Genomic DNA, 24,249 nt, shown 5'->3' with positions numbered 1-24,249 from the left:
TGCCATGTCATTGTATGGTTGTGCTGTGCCTGTATGTTAATTTATAGGTGTTTTTCCAGCTATAGCTTTTTTGTGATGAAAAGTGGGATACTTGCTCCTTGGCCAATGAAGATTGAATAAATGTGTTGAAGAAGTGTGGACAGTCACTAGTCCCTACGAAACAGCAATAGGAACTGAGAAGTGGAAATCTGAATATAGCAGATGGTCCACAACAGCCAGTGTATGTGATAAAGTAGACTGAGATAGACTAAATCAGCTTTAAGTTGTTCTGACACAGTACCTTTTATGTGGATCTGTGGTCTGTGTAAATGTTGACAATAGTGAGAAGGGGGATACTCATATCTCTAGTAGTGATGTAGTTTGAAGAAAATATACTTGGAGTAGTTATGTAGTTTGAAGGAAATGGTAGTAGCAGGAACTACTCCCTTCTCCTTCACCTCACGCCTCATCCCAGTTACTTATAGATAAGTAGATAGGACTTTTTATTGTGTTGTGTAATATACCTTCTTGTCGATAGTGCCAGGAGTACCTTACTGTAATAAACATCACATTTTTCTTATAATGAATTTTAAAGTGAAGATCATGCATTTAAAGCTTTGTAACTGTTTGTCAATGATTATATTTTGGTCCCAGAGGGGATGAATCTATGCAATCCTGTCTACATTTTGAATTTCTGTTATTAAAGCTAGTTTTCTGACAGCTTCTTGTGTTCGCCTATTGTGACTTCTTTGGTTCAAATGGCTCTGAGCACTGTGAGACTCAACTGCTGAGGCCATTAGTCCCCTAGAACTTAGAACTAGTTAAACCTAAGTAACCTAAGGACATCACAAACACCCATGCCCGAGGCAGGATTCGAACCTGCGACCGTAGCGGTCTTGCAGTTCCAGACTGCAGCGCCTTTAGCCGCACGGCCACGTGACTTCCTTTCATGTTTACTAGGAGAAAAGGCTGGTTATTATGTACTTATATATGTTGTTATTAATCTGTATCGATTTTTTGTAAAAAGAATGATAGTACTGAAGAAGCAAAAGACTGTCCACAGTCGATCCGAGGAGCGTCGCTGAGACAACACATCGTCCCTCCTATTCCGGGGAGGTAAAATAACATACCCAGCGGCTTCCCTGGCTGGAATTGGACAGGTTCCGCTTCCAAAGGTGAGCGCCCACTGCAGGTGGAGAACGGACCACCTCACACCTACAGGAGGTTTGCTCACGTCACGCCAGCGTGAGTCAGTGAGTGGTCTCAGCAGCCGCAGTAGATGGGGGACCGTCACAATGGTGGTGACGTCATGAGGCAAGTTGTCGTTGGGTGAGTGGCGGCACCCATGGTGAAGCCACGCCACTTTTAGCTTTGGGGCATACGAGGTGTGTGCGTCAGAGTGTGTGCCAACCAAGATTTGGGACTGCAGACGCAGATTAGATTAGATTAGAGGTACTTTTCATTCGAATTGACCGATAGTGAGGAGAAATTTGGAAATTTGTGGTGAGGTCTTATGGGACCAAACTGCTGAGGTCATCGCTCTCTAAGCGCTACACACTACTTAATCTAACTTACGATAAGGACAACCCACACACCCATGCCCGAGGGAGGACTTGAACCTCCGACGGGGGAAGCCACACTGACGTGACAGGACGCCCTAGACCACTCGGCTACCCCGCGCGCCGTAGTGAGGACATCCTCTAGCACGTCGACCATCTCAGAAAGTAAGCATACACAGTAAATATTTACAAAATACGACCAGATATGCTAACGTACCTTCCACATATTCGAAATGAAATTACCTTGTGGATTGGAGTCGATTTAAAATGATATAAAACTTGTCACCAAATGTTAAATGTGGAACACTCTAAGGTGCATGTAATAATTCTTGAGCAATTGTAACCACACATCATCAAATAAGGAAAAAAAATTCGGCACAGGCGAGCCCCTGTTAATCAGACGCCATTACTGGATATCCAGCTGGAATACACTGCCGAATAACTGGCACCACACAGGGAAGCCGTACCGTACACTGCATGCAAACAAGCTCCACACATCCCCCACACATGATCTATGGCCGATCTCCCACTACTGTATAACGATCTTGATTGTTCCAGGAATGCAGCAGCAGCAGCAACTGGGACACATCGCCATCGCTTGTCATGGTAATGATGCATGATACCTATACTAACAAATCCAACCTTGCATGAACTATCGCAGCTAGTAAGCCACTACTGCTCTTACTACCCATCCCACTCTCGCAGAGGTTTTTTTCCCACGGCACGAGCCATGGCACTTTTTCTCCTCTGCTCTTCAAATCGCTACCCTCACTCGCGTTTCGTCCACTATCTATCACCTGATGGACCGTGTTAATGCGTAGCCTTACCCAGACGCACGGACAACATCACAGCCCAGCATCCTGTGATCCACTTACAGGACAACTAACATGTTTACGGAGGTGACAGTAGAACTTTTGGTTTGGTCACCACGTTGGTGCGGGCGTGGAGGGGCCCCATCTCTATAACAGCACTTAATTACAATGATTGCGTCACAGCACAAAATTGGTACCGATGTCAGATTGTAAGCAATATTCACATTATGTGATAACATTAATAACATACATGCTCAATAGGTTCTGCTAAGAAATTCATCAGTGGAGAAGAAGGAGTTGGCTACCATTAAATCCTTTACACTCTTCTCAAAATGAACTTTCTTATTAGTGATTTATGGCTGCTGGCATGTTATTGAAAATGTATACTGCGGAACGGTGGACAGCTTTCCGAACCAAGTAGGTGACTTTAAATCATTGTAAAAGTTATTCTTATTTCTAGAGTTAATTTCATGAACAGAGCTGCTGATTTGGAAAAAAATGTACAGGGTGGTCCATTGATCGTGACCGGGCAAAATATGGCTCACAATTTTAGACGAATACTTGGTAACAGTTAGGTTTTTTAAATTAAAATACAGAACGTAGGTACGTTTGAACATTTTATTTCCGTTGTTCCCATGTGATACATGTACCTTTGTGAACTAATCTTTTCTGAGAACGCATGCTGTTACAGCCTGATTACCTGTAAATACCACATTAATGCAATAAATGCTGCCGGCCGGTGTGGCCGTGCGGTTAAAGGCGCTTCAGTCTGGAACCGCGTGACCACTACGGTCGCAGGTTCGAATCCTGCCTCGGGCATGGATGTGTGTGATGTCCTTAGGTTAGTTCGGTTTAATTAGTTCTAAGTTCTAGGCGACTGATGACCTCAGAAGTTAAGTCGCATAGTGGTCAGAGCCATTTGAACCATTTTTTGCAATAAATGCTCAAAATGATGTCCGCCAACCTCAATGCATTTGGAAATACGTGTAACGACATTCCTCCCAGCAGCGAGTAGTTCGCCTTCCGTAATGTTCGAACATGCATGGACAATGCGCTGAGCATGTTGTTAGGCGTTGTCGGTGGATCACGATGGCAAATATCCTTCAACTTTCCCCACAGAAAGAAATCCGGGGAAGTCAGATCCGGTGAACGTGCGGGTCATGGTATTGTGCTTCGACGACCAATCCACCTGTCATGAAATATGCTATTCAACACCGCTTTAACCGCACGCAAGATATGTGCCAGACATCCATCATGTTGGAAGTACATCGCCATTCTGTCATGCAGTGAAACATCTTGTAGTAACATCGGTAGAACATTACGTAGGAAATCGGCAGACATTGCACCATTTAGATTGCCATCGATAAAATGGGGGCCAATTATCCTTCCTCCCATAATGCCGCACCATACATTAACCCGCCAAGGTCGTTGATGTTCCACTTGTAGCAGCCATCGTCAATTTTCCGTAGCCCAATAGTGCATATTATGCCGGTTTAAGTTAGCGCTGTTGGTGAATGACGCTTCGTCGCTAAATAGAACGGGTGCAAAAAATCTGTCATCGTCCCGTGATTTCTCTTGTGCCCAGTGGCAGAACTCTACACGACGTTCAAAGTCGTCGCCATGCAATTCCTGGTGTATAGAAATATGGTACGGGTGCAATCGATGTTGATGTAGCATTCTCAACACCGACGTTTTTGAGATTCCCGATTCTCGCGCAAGTTGTCTGCTACTGACGTGCGGATTAGCCGCGACAGCAGCTAAAACACCTACTTGGGCATCATCATTTGTTGCAGGTCGTGGTTCACATGTGGCTCAACACTTCCTGTTTCCTTAAATAACGTATCTATCCGGCGAACGTTCTGGACACTTGGATGATGTCGTCCAGGATATCGAGCAGCATACATAGCACACACCCGTTGGGCATTTTGATCACAATAGCCATACATCAACACGATATCGAACTTTTCCGCAATTGGTTAACGGTTCATTTTAACACGGGTAATGTATCACGGAGCAAATACCGTCCGCACTGATACCACGTACTTATACGTTTGTGACTATTACAGCGCTATTTATCAGGAAACGAAAGAAGTGGTCCAACTAAAACATTCATATTTCTTTACGTACCACACGAATATGTAATAAAAAATGAGGGTTCCTATTTTAAAAAACGCAGTTGATATCCGTTTGAGCTATGGCAGCGCCATCTAGCGCGCCAACCATAGCGCCATCTGGTTTCGCCCTTCAAGCTAGACGAGTTTCGTTCTTTGTTGTTTTGTTTGATGCTTATTTCGTGAGATATTTGGCCCGGTCACTATCAATGGACCACCCTGTATATATTTTTAATGACGAATTTCGTTAAGGTATAAATATATTGGGAAGCTTTAAATAGCCCTCTGCAGGACATTCTTGAGTTCACATCACAAATAATTCATATTACACGTTTTTGGGCTCGGAAATCTTTAGCTTGGCTTCAGGAGCTACTCCAGAAAATAGTTCCGTATGACATTATGGAATGAAAGTACGTATAGTACACTAGCTTGTTTTTTAATTTTTATAACACCTGTGTCTGACAACATTCACACAGCACATAGAGATTTGTTTAGGCGCTTCAGCAGTTCTGTGGTATGCTCCTCCCGGTTAAATCTGTGATTAAGCTGTAATGCTAAGAATTTAACACACAATCCTTGTACGCCCTACGCCATATGGCAGGCGACAGTACTTCAGACAACGTTAAGCTCGGCAGTCTGAGAGGTGCCATTACACAGGATTACACCATGTGCCGGCTGTGGTATTCACGCTGCCCTTGCTCCCATTTAGATCATCAGTACAAATGGCGCAGGCTACACATTCTCTTCATAGTAAAGTACACTAAACATCGACACTTAAAACTTGGACGACATTCTTTTGACAAGGGATGACATCAAATGGTCACTGAACTTGTCCCGAAGGTTCCCCAAGGTGACATAATCTCCTCTCTTCATCAGCCCAGGTAAAAATGGTTTTTGCGTGACCCGCAGGATAAGCAAAGACCATTACAACGAATTATTCTGGGAAAGGGTGCTGGAGATTTTCTAGTCTGGAATTAACATAGAGTGATACTAACATTCTTTGCCACATTTATTGGTCATGGTTGTAATGTTGATTTAATATACATTTTTACTGATTTTTCTTAGACAAATCATAACGTAAAATGTAACTTACATTTAAATATATAATCGTATCTGTAAGCATGTGCTTTGGTGTTGCACCTTTACATAATGTCAACGTAAATTTTGTGGTCATTGTAAACTAAGTATTATGCCAACTGGGAAACAACTGTGTATCTAAAAGTGAAGCTATGGTGTACGTCACGGAAATACGTTAATGGAGGATCGTTATACGGATTGTGGGAAGTAGAAGTTTTGTGAGTCAAATTCCTGAATGTGATGCGTTGAGCTGAAGGAGAGAGACATACAATCATGTGAAGAAGTTACATTGTTACCGTTTTAGAGGATTATCAGACGCAACGAAGAGTTTTGGTAGAGACTGAGCTATTGCGTCTTGGAGAAATGTAGTGTCAAAACCTGTGTTGAACATCAAGTATACAAAATATCCGGAAGCAGTGAAAACGGCTCAAGAAGAGAAAAGAGAAGATGTTATATTGACGGAAGAAGAAGCGAAAGTAATTTTCTGAGGAAGATTTAAAGAAAAAGGAGAGAAGCAAGAGGAACCAACAATCGTGTATGGTGAAATGTAGATGCGACGTAGTTTTGTAGAACCCAGTAAGAAACTGGACTTCGATCTGAATCTGTCCAGCAGAAGATGAGCGGGCTGTATTGTCGTTAGAGTAAGTTAAGTGGACATTATTCCTTCAGTGAGATAAACTTCTTGAATACATGTGTTGTCTTTATCCGAATCAGCAAATACACTCCTGGAAATGGAAAAAAGAACACAGTGACACCGGTGTGTCAGACCCACCATACTTGCTCCGGACACTGCGAGAGGGCTGTACAAGCAATGATCACATGCACGGCACAGCGGACACACCAGGAACCGCGGTGTTGGCCGTCGAATGGCGCTAGCTGCGCAGCATTTGTGCACCGCCGCCGTCAGTGTCAGCCAGTTTGCCGTGGCATACGGAGCTCCATCGCAGTCTTTAACACTGGTAGCATGCCGCGACAGCGTGGACGTGAACCGTATGTGCAGTTGACGGACTTTGAGCGAGGGCGTATAGTGGGCATGCGGGAGGCCGGGTGGACGTACCGCCGAATTGCTCAACACGTGGGGCGTGAGGTCTCCACAGTACATCGATGTTGTCGCCAGTGGTCGGCGGAAGGTGCACGTGCCCGTCGACCTGGGACCGGATCGCAGCGACGCACGGATGCACGCCAAGACCGTAGGATCCTACGCAGTGCCGTAGGGGACCGCACCGCCACTTCCAAGCAAATTATGGACACTGTTGCTCCTGGGGTATCGGCGAGGACCATTCGCAACCGTCTCCATGAAGCTGGGCTACGGTCCCGCGCACCGTTAGGCCGTCTTCCGCTCACGCCCCAACATCGTGCAGCCCGCCTCCAGTGGTGTCGCGACAGGCGTGAATGGAGGGACGAATGGAGACGTGTCGTCTTCAGCGATGAGAGTCGCTTCTGCCTTGGTGCCAATGATGGTCGTATGCGTGTTTGGCGCCGTGCAGGTGAGCGCCACAATCAGGACTGCATACGACCGAGGCACACAGGGCCAACACCCGGCATCATGGTGTGGAGAGCGATCTCCTACACTGGCCGTACACCACTGGTGATCGTCGAGGGGACACTGAATAGTGCACGGTACATCCAAACCGTCATCGAACCCATCGTTCTACCATTCCTAGACCGGCAAGGGAACTTGCTGTTCCAACAGGACAATGCACGTCCGCATGTATCCCGTGCCACCCAACGTGCTCTAGAAGGTGTAAGTCAACTACCCTGGCCAGCAAGATCTCCGGATCTGTCCCCCATTGAGCATGTTTGGGACTGGATGAAGCGTCGTCTCACGCGGTCTGCACGTCCAGCACGAACGCTGGTCCAACTGAGGCGCCAGGTGGAAATGGCATGGCAAGCCGTTCCACGTGACTACATCCAGCATCTCTACGATCGTCTCCATGGGAGAATAGCAGCCTGCATTGCTGCGAAAGGTGGATATACACTGTACTAGTGCCGACATTGTGCATGCTCTGTTGCCTGTGTCTATGTGCCTGTGGTTCTGTCAGTGTGATCATGTGATGTATCTGACCCCAGGAATGTGTCAATAAAGTTTCCCCTTCCTGGGACAATGAATTCACGGTGTTCTTATTTCAATTTCCAGGAGTGTATTATACGGATTTTATTAACAAAAATTTTTTATCAGTTTGTAGTGTAGAGGCATAGTACGTTTGAGTGAAAGTTTAAATATAAAGCACACATTGCTCGATGATGTAAATCTGTTGTGCCAGAGCGTTCTTCTTGTACATCTACATCTACATGAATACTCTGCAATTCCCAATTAAATGCCTGACGGAGGATTTATAGAACCACCTTCAAGCTGCTTGTCTACCGCTCCACTCTCGAAGAGAATGCAGGAAAAACGAACACTTAAATCTTTCTTTGCGAACTGTGACATCACTTATGTATTTACGATGTTAGTTTTGCTCATAGATCACATTTAAATGGCAGATGCAATTTTGTAACAATGTTTGTGGCATTTCATGTAAGCAAATCGATTTTTAGAGCAGTTGGTTGCAGAAAAATATTTTTACGTAATTCATAACGGCTGAATCGAGGACTGGCACCGTATTTTAGCAGCCTGGTCCTGCGACACCTTGACAGTCGAAAATCACAGTAACCATCTTCCATTGTCGGCAGTTACGACTATCTCTGATAGAAAAAGCGCCGAATCACATCTTTGACTCCACGCTCAAAACATCTACAGCAAGGCGTGTGTACGAGAATGTAATAATACGCATCATTTAGTATCTGGGTGCAGTTTATGATTTAGAACGTATTAGAAGAGTAACGAACATTCAGAAATTACATATTAAATCTAAACTCTTTTGTATTTCAAAAACTATAGGAATATGTTCACGCTGTCGGTGCTCAGCACATTTGTAATTGAGTACACAGTAATAGTGACTTTTCTTGTAGTTATTTTCCACACAGTTTTAGTGCGATTACAATTATTTACCCTCAAGATGTTTTGTAAAGTTTTAGCGGGGTCATTACAGATGGAGCTCTTGTAACGTCACGTTAGGGAATTCATAGTTTTACTTGAATTTAAACAGAGACATTGTCCAGTATTCAGTATTAACTCCAACATTTACTCAAGAAGTTAGTACTATTGTACTTCACTACGCAGTTATTTGTGCGCCTCTGTATAGTATGATTGTGTGAGTGTTTGAGTACAAATACTAGATGCGTTAGTATGTAAAGAAGTGAGAGAGTGCTCTGATAGTAAAGTTGTCTATCAGAGCAGATATTTATCAGTTCAATAACGTAAAGAGAATTTATCGCAGTATTTAGTGTATGTGCGTGTGTTTGTGTTTGTGTTTGTGTGTGTATGTGTGTGTGTGTGTGTGAGAGAGAGAGAGAGAGAGAGAGAGAGAGAGAGAGATAGATAGAGAGAGAGAGAGAGAGTCAAATTAAGAATAAAGCACATTTGTCATCGAGCCAGTGAGACACTGCAACGAGTTACTGCAGAGCACACCGTTCTTTAATTTCCTGTTTATTTTGATAAAATGGAATCAAGTATAAAAACAGTCGTTTGAGTCACTGAAGATCAAGTTGTGCTAAAGCTGAAAGAAGCACAATTAGGAGGTATTACACATGTGATTAGAATTGTTTTAAAATCATGAGATTCACTGTAATGCAGCAAACACTCAAAATAACACCATCAGTGACTGGATGGTTCAGCACGTACTCGAAATTGGGGCATGTAAGTAAATAATGGGTAAAGTGCCAAAAAATAAAAATTTGAGTTGTAGGTGAAATTCCGCTGTGCTTGCGAAGGCCAAATCACACATTCTGACACAAGCACCAGAACAGCGGGAAACAGTGTTTACAGCTGTTACAAAACGGCATTCGTATCTAACAACAGAAATAGCACAGAATATTACAAAATGCAAAGCATAATTCCACCAAAATGGAGGAATAGAGATGAAGGTGGAGCTCAAAGCGAAAGAAAGAAACTACGCAGCGAAGGGAAGGAATATACTCTTCCTTCATTCAGGCACAGTGAAATGTACTACTTATAGGAGCTGTCAGATTACAACTTTTGCATTCGTGTTGGTGATAATCAAACCGGTCACATGTTTCCCTTACATGTGGCCGTACGTGGCAGGGATGGGAATGCAACTGCTTCCTGTGTGCACCAAGCCTTAACATCGAAACTTATTTCTAAAAAGAAACTAATAATATGAACTGACTGCTGCTGTGGGCAGAACAAAAATCAGACGGTGTTTCTGTGGCTTTACCTAATAGCAAAGGGTTACCTTACGGAAATAATACACAAGATTTTGGCAAGACGACACACTTCTACGTTCTGCGATCGTGATTTTGAGAAATACAAGAGGCTAACGCTGCGTGTAGCTGCGAAAGATTTAGTTCCCCTCTCACTGAAACGAAGCACACGATACCAGAAACAGATGTTTACGACTTTAAGTCAGCTGCCGAAAAATATAAAAGTTTACCAGTGTGAATATTTCAAAAGCACAGTGGATCAGACTGACTGCTGAACGCCTAGGGACTCTGTATTGATCAAACCTGAATGCAACTGAAGAGTTCAAGGAAAATTACACCTTGAAGAGTAACGTGAAGCCTTTCGATCTTCAGCAACTGCAGCTACACTACGCTGTGAACCTAGGTTTTCTGAAGGAAAGAGAAGGGATTAGCTAAAATGATTGCACTTGTAAAAGAGGAGAATAAGTGGTTTCACGATAACATTCTGAAATGAGTGAAAATTGCTGTGATGGCACTTGTATCCTTATTTAAGTTAGAGCCGTTGCATACAGAATATTTTATTATCTTCAAATTTTAAATTATTTTGTTCTTACCGTAGAATAACAACACGTATATGAAAAGAAACCTGTACTGTTTTTATGTTGTACCGTGATTCCCAGCTTTTATACTGCTTTTGTACAGTTGTTATACACAACCACATCAATATGATAATGGTGGGTCCGCCTTCCAAAACGACAAACGTTTCCATCATCAGTGGGTTCTTTAATTCTAAAACGTGGGGAAATAGCATATATAAAAGAATTTATAGAAAGCAATATTTAAAAAACAATCAGTGCACATGTAGTAATCCTGTACAACGTTTTATAACTGTGCTATTTCTGCATATTTCAGAATTAAGAAACTCAATTTAGATGGCAATATTTGTTACCGAAACTAGTTTTGGAATAAATAAATAAATAATAAAAGTGTTTTGCATCAGGGTGGACCCAAATTTCCCATATTGTTGTTTTTCTATGGAAAGACGGACCGACAGAAGAGCTCCAAGATTAAATTGTTGCTATACACACTTTGTTAATTACCTCTGAACCAGATTTTTTGCGCTTGAACCAGCATTTATTTACAGGCCACAGTTGCTTTCACTGGTTTCAATATAATATTCAGTAGACCCAAGCAGTAAACCTTAGTATTTACTTTAGAAGCTTAGCACATTGTTACGGAGTACCTGAAAGACGATGTACGGAACAAGAGACATGCAAACACCAGTAACTGCGTACTCTATGCTCGCGGTGATCTGGCGCAGACACGTGGGGTGCACCTCGATGCTCTGAAGGTTGATGACACTTGCACCAGCCGATGACCAGAACTGCATGGCCATCACTACCACCGCTATGGCGACACTCGGAACACCAACTGCAAAGTCAAAACACATGGGTTGCATGGCTGAAACAGATTTGTTAGAAACATATGTGTAACCACTTAAAAATAAAGAAAATGGAAATGATGTTTTGACAGTGCCTTCTAATCAGTTTTCCTGTTAATTTACAACTGATAAAAGTCTTTTGGATTTCAACTGTCAAGAACAAAGCATTACCACAATCATTAGCCTGGTACCGTGGCATACCCCCTGGTGCTACTATGAATAAGCCTGATGAATACTGGAAGCAACGGAATCGGTGGAAGTTCCAGAATTATGTTTTCCGCATATTCTGAAGCCCGCCTACGAAATTGAATGATTAATGTGGCTGCCTTCAATGCAGCGTCTAGAGTCTGGCAATTACGCTATGAAGACGTTTCCGAGGCGTCTCCCGTGTCCTCAGATGAAAGACCCCTCCAGTCCCTTGACTTATCGTGGAACATCTCGAAATTCGTTTTCTGTGCCCGTATAAAAATTTCAGGTCCCGTTCCACTCTTCTTGCAGGACCAGTCCTTTTGTTCACGTCACGATTGGGTCATTTAATGATTTCTGCGTACCACTCCCTGCCAGTCTGCCAAGAGCATCTGTCCTTTTCTTTTCTCCCCTTCTTTCCCAATCTTCCTCTTCGCTTTCGCCTCCAAGCGCTGTTGGAGAGTCTCACGTTCCGTCTACTAGAAAACTAGCATTCCTTATCCGGGTATCCGGTAGACGGCGGAAGCATTTTGTAGAAGCCATTTCGGTACTCTCTGCATGTCACATTACGCAGTTTAGCTGCAAGTGCACGCAAACAGATTTATGCATGGCTAAGGGGAACTCAGTGTCCTCCCGAAAATATGACACACTTTGTTACTAGCTGGCATACCGAACTAGATCCGGAGACCTACCTGTGATTCCATTTTGGCCAGTAGGGCAATGCTAATGCTAATTTAAGCTAGCTTTCCGCAGGACGTCAGATTCTTGCCAATGCATTACAATCCAAACAATTGTGTTATCTCTTGCATTGAAATAAATAAAATTGTAGTGTTTTTTTTGCTTCGGTTGGTTGTAAACCAATGTAGCACTCATCATTCACTAGAAACTATTAATTTGGCACGTGGCCTGAAAAACTAGCCCACAAACAGGGTAACAATGGTTAAAGAAATCTTTGTTAGCTGACAATATGTGTGTCATTGACAGTTGCTCTTTTATATATAGCAATAAAATGCCAGTACAAAAGGTGTGCAGAAGTGGCCGAAACGCCATGGTCATAATGAAACAAACGATTTTACCCTAGATCAAGAATTTTTATGACGGTTATTTACTTTCAAAATACACTGCCTGACAAAAAATTAAGCACCAAGAAGACGTGGTTGGATGTGAATGAAAGTTAGTACACATGCTCACCATTTGCCTGTATGGGGTTGCAATTTTCTGTGACTGGTAGAATGCTGATTGTCCTGCGTTAGTGTTGTTCATGTTTAGTGTTGTTACCAGGTCTTCTGTGGTATACTGAGGGGGCTCAACTGCCTCAGATGTTGAGTGATCACTGTGAAGAACACCGAGAGGTACTACACTACCTTAAACCGTTATCACCAGAGAGTTCTCACTGTGTGTGTCCATTTGACCAGCTTGTCGAATTGCTCAGTATCCAGATTTGTGGGACATCCGATTGTCATATTCCAGCCGACCAAACCTGACCTCTCAAAAGGAGGCTGGCCATATTGTGCTCCAAGAACATCGTAACCCCTTCATATCTGCGATTACCGTCCAAGAACAAGTGATGGACTTCGTGCAACATTCTTCGTCATCCTACGCCATTGGACAGAGACTAGCAGCATACGGAGTAGGGAGTTACGATCCCGTCATAAGCTGCTGTTAACAGCACAGCCAACTGCATTTGTAATGGTGCTATGATTGGGCAACATGGATTCCTTATGAATGTTGTCATATATATATATATATATTCAGGAGTGGATCGCGGTACTGCACTGTCTTTCGTAATCATCGTCGATGAGTTTGGAGCGACCTGGGAGGAGGTTCCATTCTTGCAATGGTTTGGGGAAGCACAGCTTTGTTGCTCCTGGCGTCATAGTCTGGGGAATCATCGGGTATATCCTCAGGTCACGACTGATAGAGATTAAGGGAACTCTGACAAACATCCTGTAAACCCAAATGTTACCTTCAATGTGGTAGTATAATGGTGCTATTTTCCTATAGGACAAAGCTCGGTCATGCATGGCACATATTTATACGAACTCTCTGAATGATGTTGAGATGCTCCTGTGATCAACAATATCACAATATCCGTCCCAGATAGAACATATGTGGTACCAGGTCAACATTAACTCCATTCTGGTGCCAATATCCGAGATATGAAGGACCAGTTACAACACTTGTGGGCCAGCTAGCCTCAGAAAAGGATACAGCCGATTTGTAAGATCCTTACCAAACAAATCAGACCATGCATTCAGGCCAGAAGGGGTACAACCTCAAACCAGTAAGCGAGCTCCTACTGCCAGGTTGTTTCTAAATTTGACTTGGTTTTGTAATCACTGAAGTAACATCACATACCCTCTCGACCTGTGAAGTTTGGTTGTGTTTCCTCCGCCTGAGTGCTTCACTTTTTTTTTGTCGGGCAGTGCAGATCGCTGGTTGCCAAATGGTATAACTGGATTGACGAAGTACTTTTGTATATACTAATATGGTATCTGTTCTTTCGGACATGTTTCACCTATGGCAGCGCCATCTAGCGGGCCAACCATAGCGCCGTCTTGTTTCCCCCTTCAAGCTAGACAAGTTTCGTTCTTTGTAGTTTTTTCGTTTGACGCTTATTTCGTAAGATATTTGGCCCGGTCACGATCAATGGACCACCTGTATATATAGTTAATGCTCACCGGCCACTTGACCATCTTCTTCTTCCGTGCAGATGCAGAAACAGTGCCTGAACTCTTACGGGAATCGGCAACGCGCCGCGAGTAATGAGAATAATAGGCGGGGGCACTACAAATGTGGTGCGGGACAACACATTGAGAATATGGGTTTCGCGGGAGGCGTGCCAGAGATAAATCCATGCGGTCGCACTGTCTTCTGTATCCTGGGTGGGTCAGATGGATAGAGCGTCTGTCATGTATGCCGGAGATCCCGGGTTCGAGTCCCGCTTGGGGCACACATTTTCATCTGTTCCTGTTGACGTATGTCAACGCCTGTAAGCAGCTAAGGGTTTTCATTTCATTGCAAAGTATTTTTGGTCTCAATACAGATATATGTGTGTTAGTGAGAACCGCGTGATATCTCCAGTCCTTGGCAGGTGAAGAGGGCGCAAGCAGGCAAGTGTGAGAGGTGTGTGAGTGCTCTCACGGGCTGTGTTGTTTACCTGTGAGCAGTGCGACACAGAGTGCACCCAGGAGGCCGACCAGCGCCAGACACGCGACGGTGGACCACCGGCGCCCGAAGTGGGTCCCGCAGTAGTGCTGCAGCAGCACAGACGCCGCCTGCGCCACGGCCTGAGCAGACACCGCCACCAGCGGGTTCACGCTGATGATGCCCACGCTCAGCACCAGCGCTAAGATCGTCAGCCAGCACAGGGACCTGTCAACACAGTTTTGTATTCTCTCAGAGAGGACGTACTTCGGAACAGACACAAATGCAGCCACTGCAGCAAAGTCAGCAATCAGCAGCAGCAGTAGCAGCATTTAAACCATACTGGTACAAATCGTCATGTCAGAACATCTCTGAAAGTACACTACTGGCCATTAAAATTGCTACACCAAGAAGAAATGCAGATGATAAACGGGTATTCAATGGACAAATAAATCATACTACAACTGACATGTGATTACATTTTCACGCAGTTTGGGCGCATAGATCCTGAGAAATCAGTACCCAGAACAATCACCTCTGGCCGTAATAATGGTCTTGGTACGCCTGAGCATTGAGTCAAACAGAGCTTGGATGGCGTGTGCAGGTACAGCTGCCCATGCAGCTTCAACACGATACCACAGTTCATCAAGAGTAGTGACTGGCGTATTGTGACGAGCCAGTTGCTCGGCCACCATTGACCAGACGTTTTCAATTGGTGAGAGATGTGGAGAATGTGCCGGCCAGGGCAGCAGTCGAACATTTTCTGTATCCAGAAAGGCCAATATACGACCTGCAACATGCACTCGTGCATTGTCCTGTTTAAATGTAGGGTTTCGCAGGGACCGAATGAAGGGTAGAGCCTTGGGTCGTAACACATCTGAAATGTAACGTCCACTGTTCAAAGTGCCGTCAATGCGAACAAGAGGTGACCGAGAGGTGTAACCAATGGCACCCCATACTATTACGCCGGGTGATACGCCTGTATGGCGATGACGAACACGCGCTTCCAATGTGCGCTCGCCGTAATGTCGCCAAACACGGATGCGACCATCATAGTGCTGCAAACAGAACCTGGATTCATCCGAAAAAATGACATTTTGCCATTCGTGCATCCAGATTCGTCGTTGAGTACACCATCGCAAGCGCTCCTCTCTGCGATGCAGCGTCAAGGGTAACCGTAGCCACGTTCTCCGAGCTGATAGTCCATGCTGCTGCAAACGCCGTCAAACTGTTCGTGCAGATGGTTGTTGTCTTCCAAACGTCCCCATCTGTTGACTCACGGATCGAGACGTGGCTGCACGATCCGTTTCAGCCATGCGGATGAGATGCCTGTCATCTCGATTGCTAGTGATACGACGCCGCTGGGATCCAGCACGGCGTTCCGTATTACCCTCCTGAACCCACCGATTCCATATTCTGCTAACAGTCATTGGATCTCGACCAACGCGAGCAGCAACGTCGCGATACGATAAACCGCAATCGCGATAGGCTACAATCTGACCTTTATCAAAGTCGGAAACATGATGGTACGCATTTCTCCTCCTTACTCGAGGCATCGCAACAACGTTTCACTAGGCAACGCCGGTCGACTGCTGTTTGTTTATGAGAAATCTGTTGGAAACTTTCCTCATGTCAGCACGTTGTAGGTGTCACCACCGGCGCCAACCTTGTATGAATGCTCTGAGAAGCTAATCATTTGCATATCATAGCATCTTCTTCCTGTCAGTTAAATTTCGCATCTGCAGCACGTCAGTCCGCAGCTCGTGGTCGTGCGGTAGCGTTCTCGCTTCCCATGCCCGGGTTCCCGGGTTCGATTCCCGGCGGGGTCAGGGATTTTCTCTGCCTCGTGATGACTGGGTGTTGTGTGATGTCCTTAGGTTAGTTAGGTTTAAGTAGTTCTAAGTTCTACGGGACTGATGACCATGGATGTTAAGTCCCATAGTGCTCAGAGCCATTTGTAGCACGTCATCTTCGTGGTGTAGCAATTGTAATGGCCATTAGTGTAACTGTCATGCTAATGACGCAGCCGCATATACTGCTGCTGGCCCAGGAGTCTCTGCCCGTGGCCTGTGCACCTGGATGCTTGGGCCACTCCACACTTTATCACCACCTTGGGAGGACGACACAATTGACCAGCCATCCCTCTCCCTCCCATCCTGCTGAGGCGTCAATGGAGGACTTCTTCAGTCTGGGTCACTGAAACACAATGCAGTCCTATGTACACAAATGTACCGTCTCCAGGCCACCCATACTTCAGTCAGGGAGTATGAGCCTCCTCTCAATGCAGCAGTTGCGACAGCAGAATGCGTGATCAGCAGCCAGAGGCTGACGAAACGGGGCAGACCGTGACGAGGTAATCACTTCGCCTGCCTTCGTCACTCGCAGTTTCCAAGATCCCTGACTGTAGACGAACAGCAATAAAGAAGTTGTAACCCCAGCTAGACCTTCTTCTGCTGTACACTGCAGCAGAGAGCCCCTGTCCACAACCAGACATCATGGTTGACTGTAACTTTGAGACGGTACATAAGCCATCCACTCTTTGAAACATAACGATTGGTGTCAGAAGCACTCCTGAAGATGAAGATGGGCGTCAACAGGAAGACAGCATTTGGATCCAGGTTGAGTAAGTTCCCAATTTAAAGTTGTTTTGGGCCTGTATGGTCGTTTCCCTATCGTTTCTTCTCCCTTTTTTATTTCATTTTTATTTATATGTTATAACACTTGCATTCGTTGCTAAGCAGTCAATACAACTCAAGACTTTCCAGCTGAGTTGCACGTGGAATTAGGACAATTTAGGGAGGAAAGGAGAAAATGATCATATCTGAGTGCACCTAGCCTTGACGCTGATAGCGCTTCACTGGTCATCCCAGATTCTGGGAAATTAGACGACGATGTCTTATGTTCTGTCGAAATTTGGATATAACCACTGCGTCGCAGTATTGGAGTGAGATGCAGTTTTTGAGAGTGGGCAAGTTAAAACTAAAGTGGCTAAGCTAAACTATGGACTGTGTAATGTATCACGAGGGATTAGGGGAAGCACTGTCCTTTTATGAATTACAATTCGCATTGGTAGTGAGATATAGGAGAAAATAACTTGGAGATGCTACTGAGAGCAACATAACGAGATATTTCAAAAACATGGGGAATCAATGGAGAGTTTTGTGGACTGTATTCACAAAATTAATGTCACTACAAATGACCTTACTCGGGATGATAATGCTAATAATGTCGTTTTATTGGAATGCAAGAAGAAAACCACTGATATGCCCTTATGAGGATTATCTCAGACATGACACACAACGTTTTCATGGAATTCCTGAAGATGCGGGTTGAGGCAATAGAAGCTGCAGTAGCACTGGCTAAGATACAGTATATATTATCACCAAACTATGGAAGAAAAAGGTGGTGTTAAATATGGATACTAAACGTTTCAGATGTGGTCACACCGGATATAAAATGAAATTTCGGAGAACAGGAGTGACTGTGGCATGTAACAATATACTGGGTAAAGTAGAATTAAATGTGCCATGCTTGGCTTAAGGTAGCAGTGGTAGATGTATTGATTCACTCATTTCAACGGTAATAAGTATCTGGAGAGGGGGGGGGGGCGACTTTCATATTAATGTACATGTGATCCCCACCGTTGGTAAAGGCTGTGAAGTCATACTCAGTTTAGATTTCCTGGTTGCGCATTACACCAACAGTTGACTTGTAATGGCGTACAGTTGAACTGGATGGAGCAACGTTTCATCTTGGTTCTATGGCCAGAAGACCATTACTGCTCGAGAGGGCACCCAAGATGCTGAGTCCACTGCCTAAACTGGTACGATGTCCCCTAAAGTGGTCTCTCAGGTTATCACAGCGAAATTTCAGTATATTTACTGAAGTTAATCTGGATTGACATAGTAACTGATCTGCTGGTGATTTCTTTGCGTGTTTTTGAGCCTTTCTTTGAGGAACATGAGTTATGTGAAGTACAATATTTTGCACAGTGCAGTTTATCCTATGCATGGGAAATTGATGGGAACAAAGTTGTGTCTGTCAGTATTGAGAGTGTTAGCGCCAAAGAGCTGCAGCTATCATGTGTTACCATGACAGCTAATGTAGAAATGCTAGGTGAGGACGAGTTGGTCAGGGATTTCACGTAAGATTACGCAAGGCTGGGGCAGTGTGTCAGTTTGACACACGGAAGAAGAAAGTAGTACATCTAGGGGGATGGGGCAAGGAGAATGAGGAGTGACTGTTAGAAGAACATGTTGGGTTACATGATTCTCGTTGACCACTGCCTGCCATGCCACTAAGTATACATCACATTCTCACTGTGAATGAAGCACCTATCTTTAAATGTACAGACTCCCATAGTATTCACAGCTTCTCGTAGAAGAAATTTATAAACCAACAACTTCAAGATGCGATCATAGAAATGAGTAAAAGCCCTTTGTTTGCCCTAGTTCTCATCATCTGAAAGAAGTCACCAGATGGCAGCATGGCACAGAGGTTTTTTGCACCTACCATTACTTAAAACAGAAGATAATTTCAGATGCCTATCTACCCTATGCCAAATACAACAGCAGCCCTAGATAATCTGGACTAGTGTCGTTAATTCACAACTATGGACCTACAAGGTGGGTACCCGAGGGGTGTTTGAAAAGTCCGTGCAAAGTCCGAGAGATGACTCGTATCGAGGTCATGTTTAGTTACTGACATCTTTGTAAAGAACGCACACCAAGTTTCACCCACATTGGTCTATTTCTTTGTGTTTGGCATTCGTGTGGCTAAAGGAAGTCGAGTGATTGTCCAAAAATGGACGAAGAAGAATTTCGTGTGGTGATTAAACATTACTTTATGAAAGGAAAAACGCCTCAGGAGACTAAAGAGAAACTCGATAAACATTACGGTGACTCTGCACCTTCGATTAGAATAGTTTATAAGTGGTTTCAAAATTTTCGGAGCTATGATTATGCTACCTTTGCACGGTCAAAATACCGTGGCTCTTTAAAAATCCGCTCAGTGAGCAGGCCAGACATCAAAATATTTTCAAGAGGACATATTTTTGATAAACAGACGGAAATATATTTTGCCTAGTTCCTTATAATAAGTTTACAAGGTAAAAATTCTATACAAAAAAATACACTAATTCTATCGTTATTACAAAAATTTTAAAATTAAATTAATAATCTTAATAAAAAACCTAAAATATTTATAAAATCAAAATAAAAAAATAATGAACTAAAACGTAATAGCTGGTTTAGAGCTTACTATTATATTTTTATAAAACAAATTATAGGTTATTAACTTCAAAGCTTATCCCTTAAAGAATAAATAAGTTAATATTTATACTTAAAAATTAAATAAAAACAATTAACTTCAAACAATTACATTATTTCTTAAGAAACTAGATATCTTAGGAAACGATTACCATCTCATTTCTATAAATTTCTTCTGGACCCCCTGTGGAGGTTACGACTCCAGAAATCATTGATAAAATCCATGATATGGTGATGGATGACAGAAGAGTTAAGGTGTGTGAGATTGCTAGTGCTTTGGGCGTCACGAATGAACGGGTACATAATATTTTGCGTAAACATTTGGACATGAGAAAACTATCCGCAAGGTGGGTTCCGCGATTGCTCACGCTTGAGCAAAAACGGAATCGTGTGAAGTGTTGCAAGGATGGTTTGCAGCTGTTCAGGAAGAATCCGCAGGACTTTAAGCGTCGTTTCGTCACTGTGGATGAAATATGGATACATTACTATACTCCTGAGACCAAACAACAATCTAAACAATGGGTTACCAAGGAGAATCTGCATCAAAAAGGCGAAGCCCAGTCCTTCGGCCGGAAGGGTTATGGCGACTGTCTTTTGGGATTCGCAAGGGATAATCCTCATCGACTATCTGGATAAGGCTAAAATTATTACAGGTGCATGTTATTCATCGTTATTGGACCGTTTGAAAACCGAGCTGCAAGAAAAACGCCGGTGATTGGACCGCAAAAAAGTCCTTTTCCATCACGACAATGCACCAGCACACACCTCAGCCGTTGTGGTCCCAAAATTAATGGAAATAGGATTCCAACTCGTTTCACATCCATCCTATTCTCCAGACTTGGTTCCCTTGGACTACTATTTGTTCCCAAATTTGAGGAAATGGCTGGTGAGACAAAGATTTTATTCAAACGGGGAGGTGATTACAGCAACTAATAGCTATTTTGTAGATTTGGACAATTCCTATTATTCGGAAGGTATCAACAAATTATAACAGCGTTGGATGAAGTTTATAAGTCTAAAAGGAGACTATGCCGAAAAATAAAAAAAGGTTTACCCCAAACACGTAAGTAGTTTTTATTTTTGCACGAACTTTTCAAACGCCCCTACTGGAGGCAGTGCTTTGAGATCATCGAAAAACAATGTTCTCAACCCCACTCTTTTCATTACCAGTACTGACATAGGCGGTTTTCACTGAAAAATACACCACCTACTTTCAGTCACTATTAGTTGATGTCTTGCGATGTCCCATGATATCGATGTGTACTTAACGGCATCATCATGTCACCATGTAAAAAAGAAAAACTTACTTGTGCTGTACTGTGAAACAGGAAATAACTCTTGTGTATATTCAGTTGTATTTGACATTTTCGTTCTTCTGTTGTTTAAAAAATTCAAAATCTATACACAACTCGCTCTTATCTTTCCTGTTCGCGATTCCTGACGCTAATTTCAATACTGATGATTGTTATTATGATTACTAATGAAATGATGAGTAAATATTCAAGTAAACATCATATTTCATTAAAAGTAGTGTAATCATCACTACATTTCACTGAACCAGAAAGATTTTATGAATTTTGTAACCTCATAATTAGGTGGAAGTGACTGGTTTGGTGACACAAATATCGTGCACCATCGGTGTGCAATCGTTTATGAATTTTCATTTCTGCAAGTCGAGCCTGGAATCAAATGTCCTTTATGAAATCTGATTATCACTGTTATTATCATGCAAATCTTCCCACTACACTGAAACTAAACATTAATCTGTATCATGAACTTTTCCACGTTCCAGAAACAGTTTCTACGTGTGATGCTTCTGTTACAAAAAGATAACAGTATCATAGTGAATTCCGTTTCAGACTAAACAGGAGAACTTTTCTTCCACACATTTATGGCAAAGGCTCTATTCCTTTCATGATTTTATTATATACTATATTCATTTTATAATAAAGCCAACATTACACAGTGACACAGTGACTGGAACAACACTGGATTTTGTGTCATAAAAGTAATGAGCAGCAGAAGAACAAGCCAAATATAAGAAGGAAATTAAAGTCAACGACAGTGATTTCAAAAAGCATTCACCAGCAAAGACCAATTTAAATAATTGTGCACAGCAATCTGCTTTATAATACAATATGCGTAGAGTAGAGTAGTTGGACAATTGTTATCATTCAGAGGTTAATTTTATTATATATTCAAATATTTTAGAATTTTCTTGGGAATTAGGTTTAGTATTAGTGAATTTAACTTGCATACGATGCCTGACTTAGCACTGTAAGGGTGTAGATTGGCGCAGCTCTTATTTATTGCTATAACCAATTAATGTCATCTTTCTAGAATTTTCATGTTCAGCAATACTGTTATTTGTGTGCTGGGATGTAATTGAGATACCTATTGAATTTTATCACTTTTTATCTGATGGTAAAAACAGAGAACTCCATAAGAATGAAAATTGAAATATGAGACAAGATAGAATCAAATACTGCCGATAGTGAATTCGCCGATGCAGGCATTGAGAACACTGAAGCTTCAGCTAGCAAAACTTAACTCCACACTGAAAGTCCAATGGATAGTACAATACAAGATCCAGTTACTGTAATGCATAATAGTTAGTTATCTGTTATAATAACAAGTTTTAAACACCAGTGATGGAGGGTGTCATCGAATTTGAGTAAGTATGTGTGTGTGTTTGTGTCAGTCGTAAGTATTTGAGTGTAAGGATAAAGACTTTCGCTAAATCAGATTATTTATGTTAAATGAATGATGGAATTAGACAATTCCACTCCCACAAATCCACAATGAAATGTCCTGACGAGAAAAGTAAGTTTATTACGGAATTCTTGCAAAGAGTAGATCTACATTTGTTGTACTCCATAGCAAACCAAGTACCTATTATTTTTACTAGTTATGAACAAGGAGGACATATTGACACACAAATTATGTATCTACAGGATGAAGGGTTATTGGGCAATGCTATCGAATGCAGTATTTCTGGATCAACATTCCGATTACCCACCACTATAACTGGAAATGTCAACCACACAATATCAATTGTTTACATACGCGACCTTCCTCATGAAATTGTATCCTTTGAACACGTGGCCTGCCTACGTAATACGTTGGACCCGAGTCTGCTCACGTCTACAATTCAAATGCTAACAGCACAAAATGACCGCATATCAATGATGCACCCTTCTAGACCAAGTAACAAAGTACCATACTGAACTTCATCACCAACTCTTGACTATAGGAACTTCAGCCTCAGCTGTCTGCATCAATTTTGCAGTAATAGGTATAGCCTACTACCAATTCAAGTGAAAGGTAGCCCAAATCTCCTCCCTACCGATGTATATCCTAGCTGTTCGAACGAGTCATAATTGCACAAAAGAGAAAAAAACTTTGACAAACTGTTTTGAGTGCAGTGGGAAGTGGAGGCACAGACAGCGTCATGGTTGAAATATAAGCATGTTTATTAACAATGTGTACAGATGAAATAGATAAATACACAATGTTGTTATCCTCGGATGTAGCTGTTCGACATTGTCAGTTACAATAGAGATCAGCACTGCTGATTAAAACTATCTGTTCTACGTATGTCTGAATACCAACAGCATAGGGTTACGTCACTGATGATGTCTCACTGTGTGTCTTCCGAGATCCGGCCGATGCCTGGCGTGCAGCGTCTGAGAAAGGTGCGCAGTGGATAACATTTGCTTGCAGTGAGTCGGATAGAAGGCGGATTCTTCTGCGGCGTCCATGGCGCCATCCATTGGAAGATGACAAGCTCTGTGAAGAGTGAAGGTCACGGTGGCACACTGATGGGTAGTGTAAAAGACTCGTGTTTGGTGCGCGGTCCGTCATGTGAGATGTGGGCATCATCAATACCACAAAAATCTCTTTGTGCAGCCAAGTGCTTTTGGGTCGGAAACGAAATGTAAACAGTGGAAAGGACCATGCGTCACTGCAAGTGATTTTAATAATACAAAGTGTAAAGACTTCTAAATAAATTGGTGCCTTAAGTACAGTAGTACCTATGTTACAGCAAAATTTTCAATTGAAGTTTGAGGGCTGATTTCTTTTTCTAGACGGGGAAATTATAAGAGAATAAAACTGTAGTAGAACTTAGAGCAGAAGACGGAGCCCACAATAGTAACCAGGCCACAGATACAGCCAGCCACCACTGTTCAATGAACCATGTGATCAGCAGAAGCAATCATCTGTGTAATCAGACGTCTGCGTGCCTACGTTTGGACCAGCCTCCAGGAAGTTCCTGCAGAGACCAACCCAACGGCTGCCGGTCACCGCCTCGGTTTCAGATCGTTCGGCGTCACCCGCAAGCACAGCTGCTAATGCAAAGTCAGCAAGGAGCAGCAGTAGCATTCTAACTCGACATAACCAGCTCGTCATCATCGAATAGCTGGGGCA

The 24,249-nt window shown here is 43.0% G+C and overlaps 1 protein-coding gene across 1 annotated transcript in view; it reads right to left on the bottom strand.

Annotated features, from left to right (window-relative positions):
- Positions 1–24,249, bottom strand: part of LOC124788446 (beta-alanine transporter-like) — a 121,485-nt gene that overhangs the window by 17,671 nt on the left and 79,565 nt on the right. The window contains exons 6-7 of the mRNA XM_047255718.1: positions 14,568–14,782; positions 11,024–11,241 (exon numbers count right to left, since the gene is read on the bottom strand). Coding sequence (XP_047111674.1) covers positions 11,024–11,241; positions 14,568–14,782 — 433 coding nt within the window. The remainder of the gene's footprint in view (positions 1–11,023; positions 11,242–14,567; positions 14,783–24,249) is intronic.

Source organism: Schistocerca piceifrons, chromosome 3, assembly GCF_021461385.2.
Source record: "Schistocerca piceifrons isolate TAMUIC-IGC-003096 chromosome 3, iqSchPice1.1, whole genome shotgun sequence".
NCBI lineage: Eukaryota > Metazoa > Arthropoda > Insecta > Orthoptera > Acrididae > Schistocerca > Schistocerca piceifrons.
The sequence above is the reverse complement of the archived record's forward strand: the minus strand, read 5'-3'. Positions and strand labels throughout refer to the sequence as shown.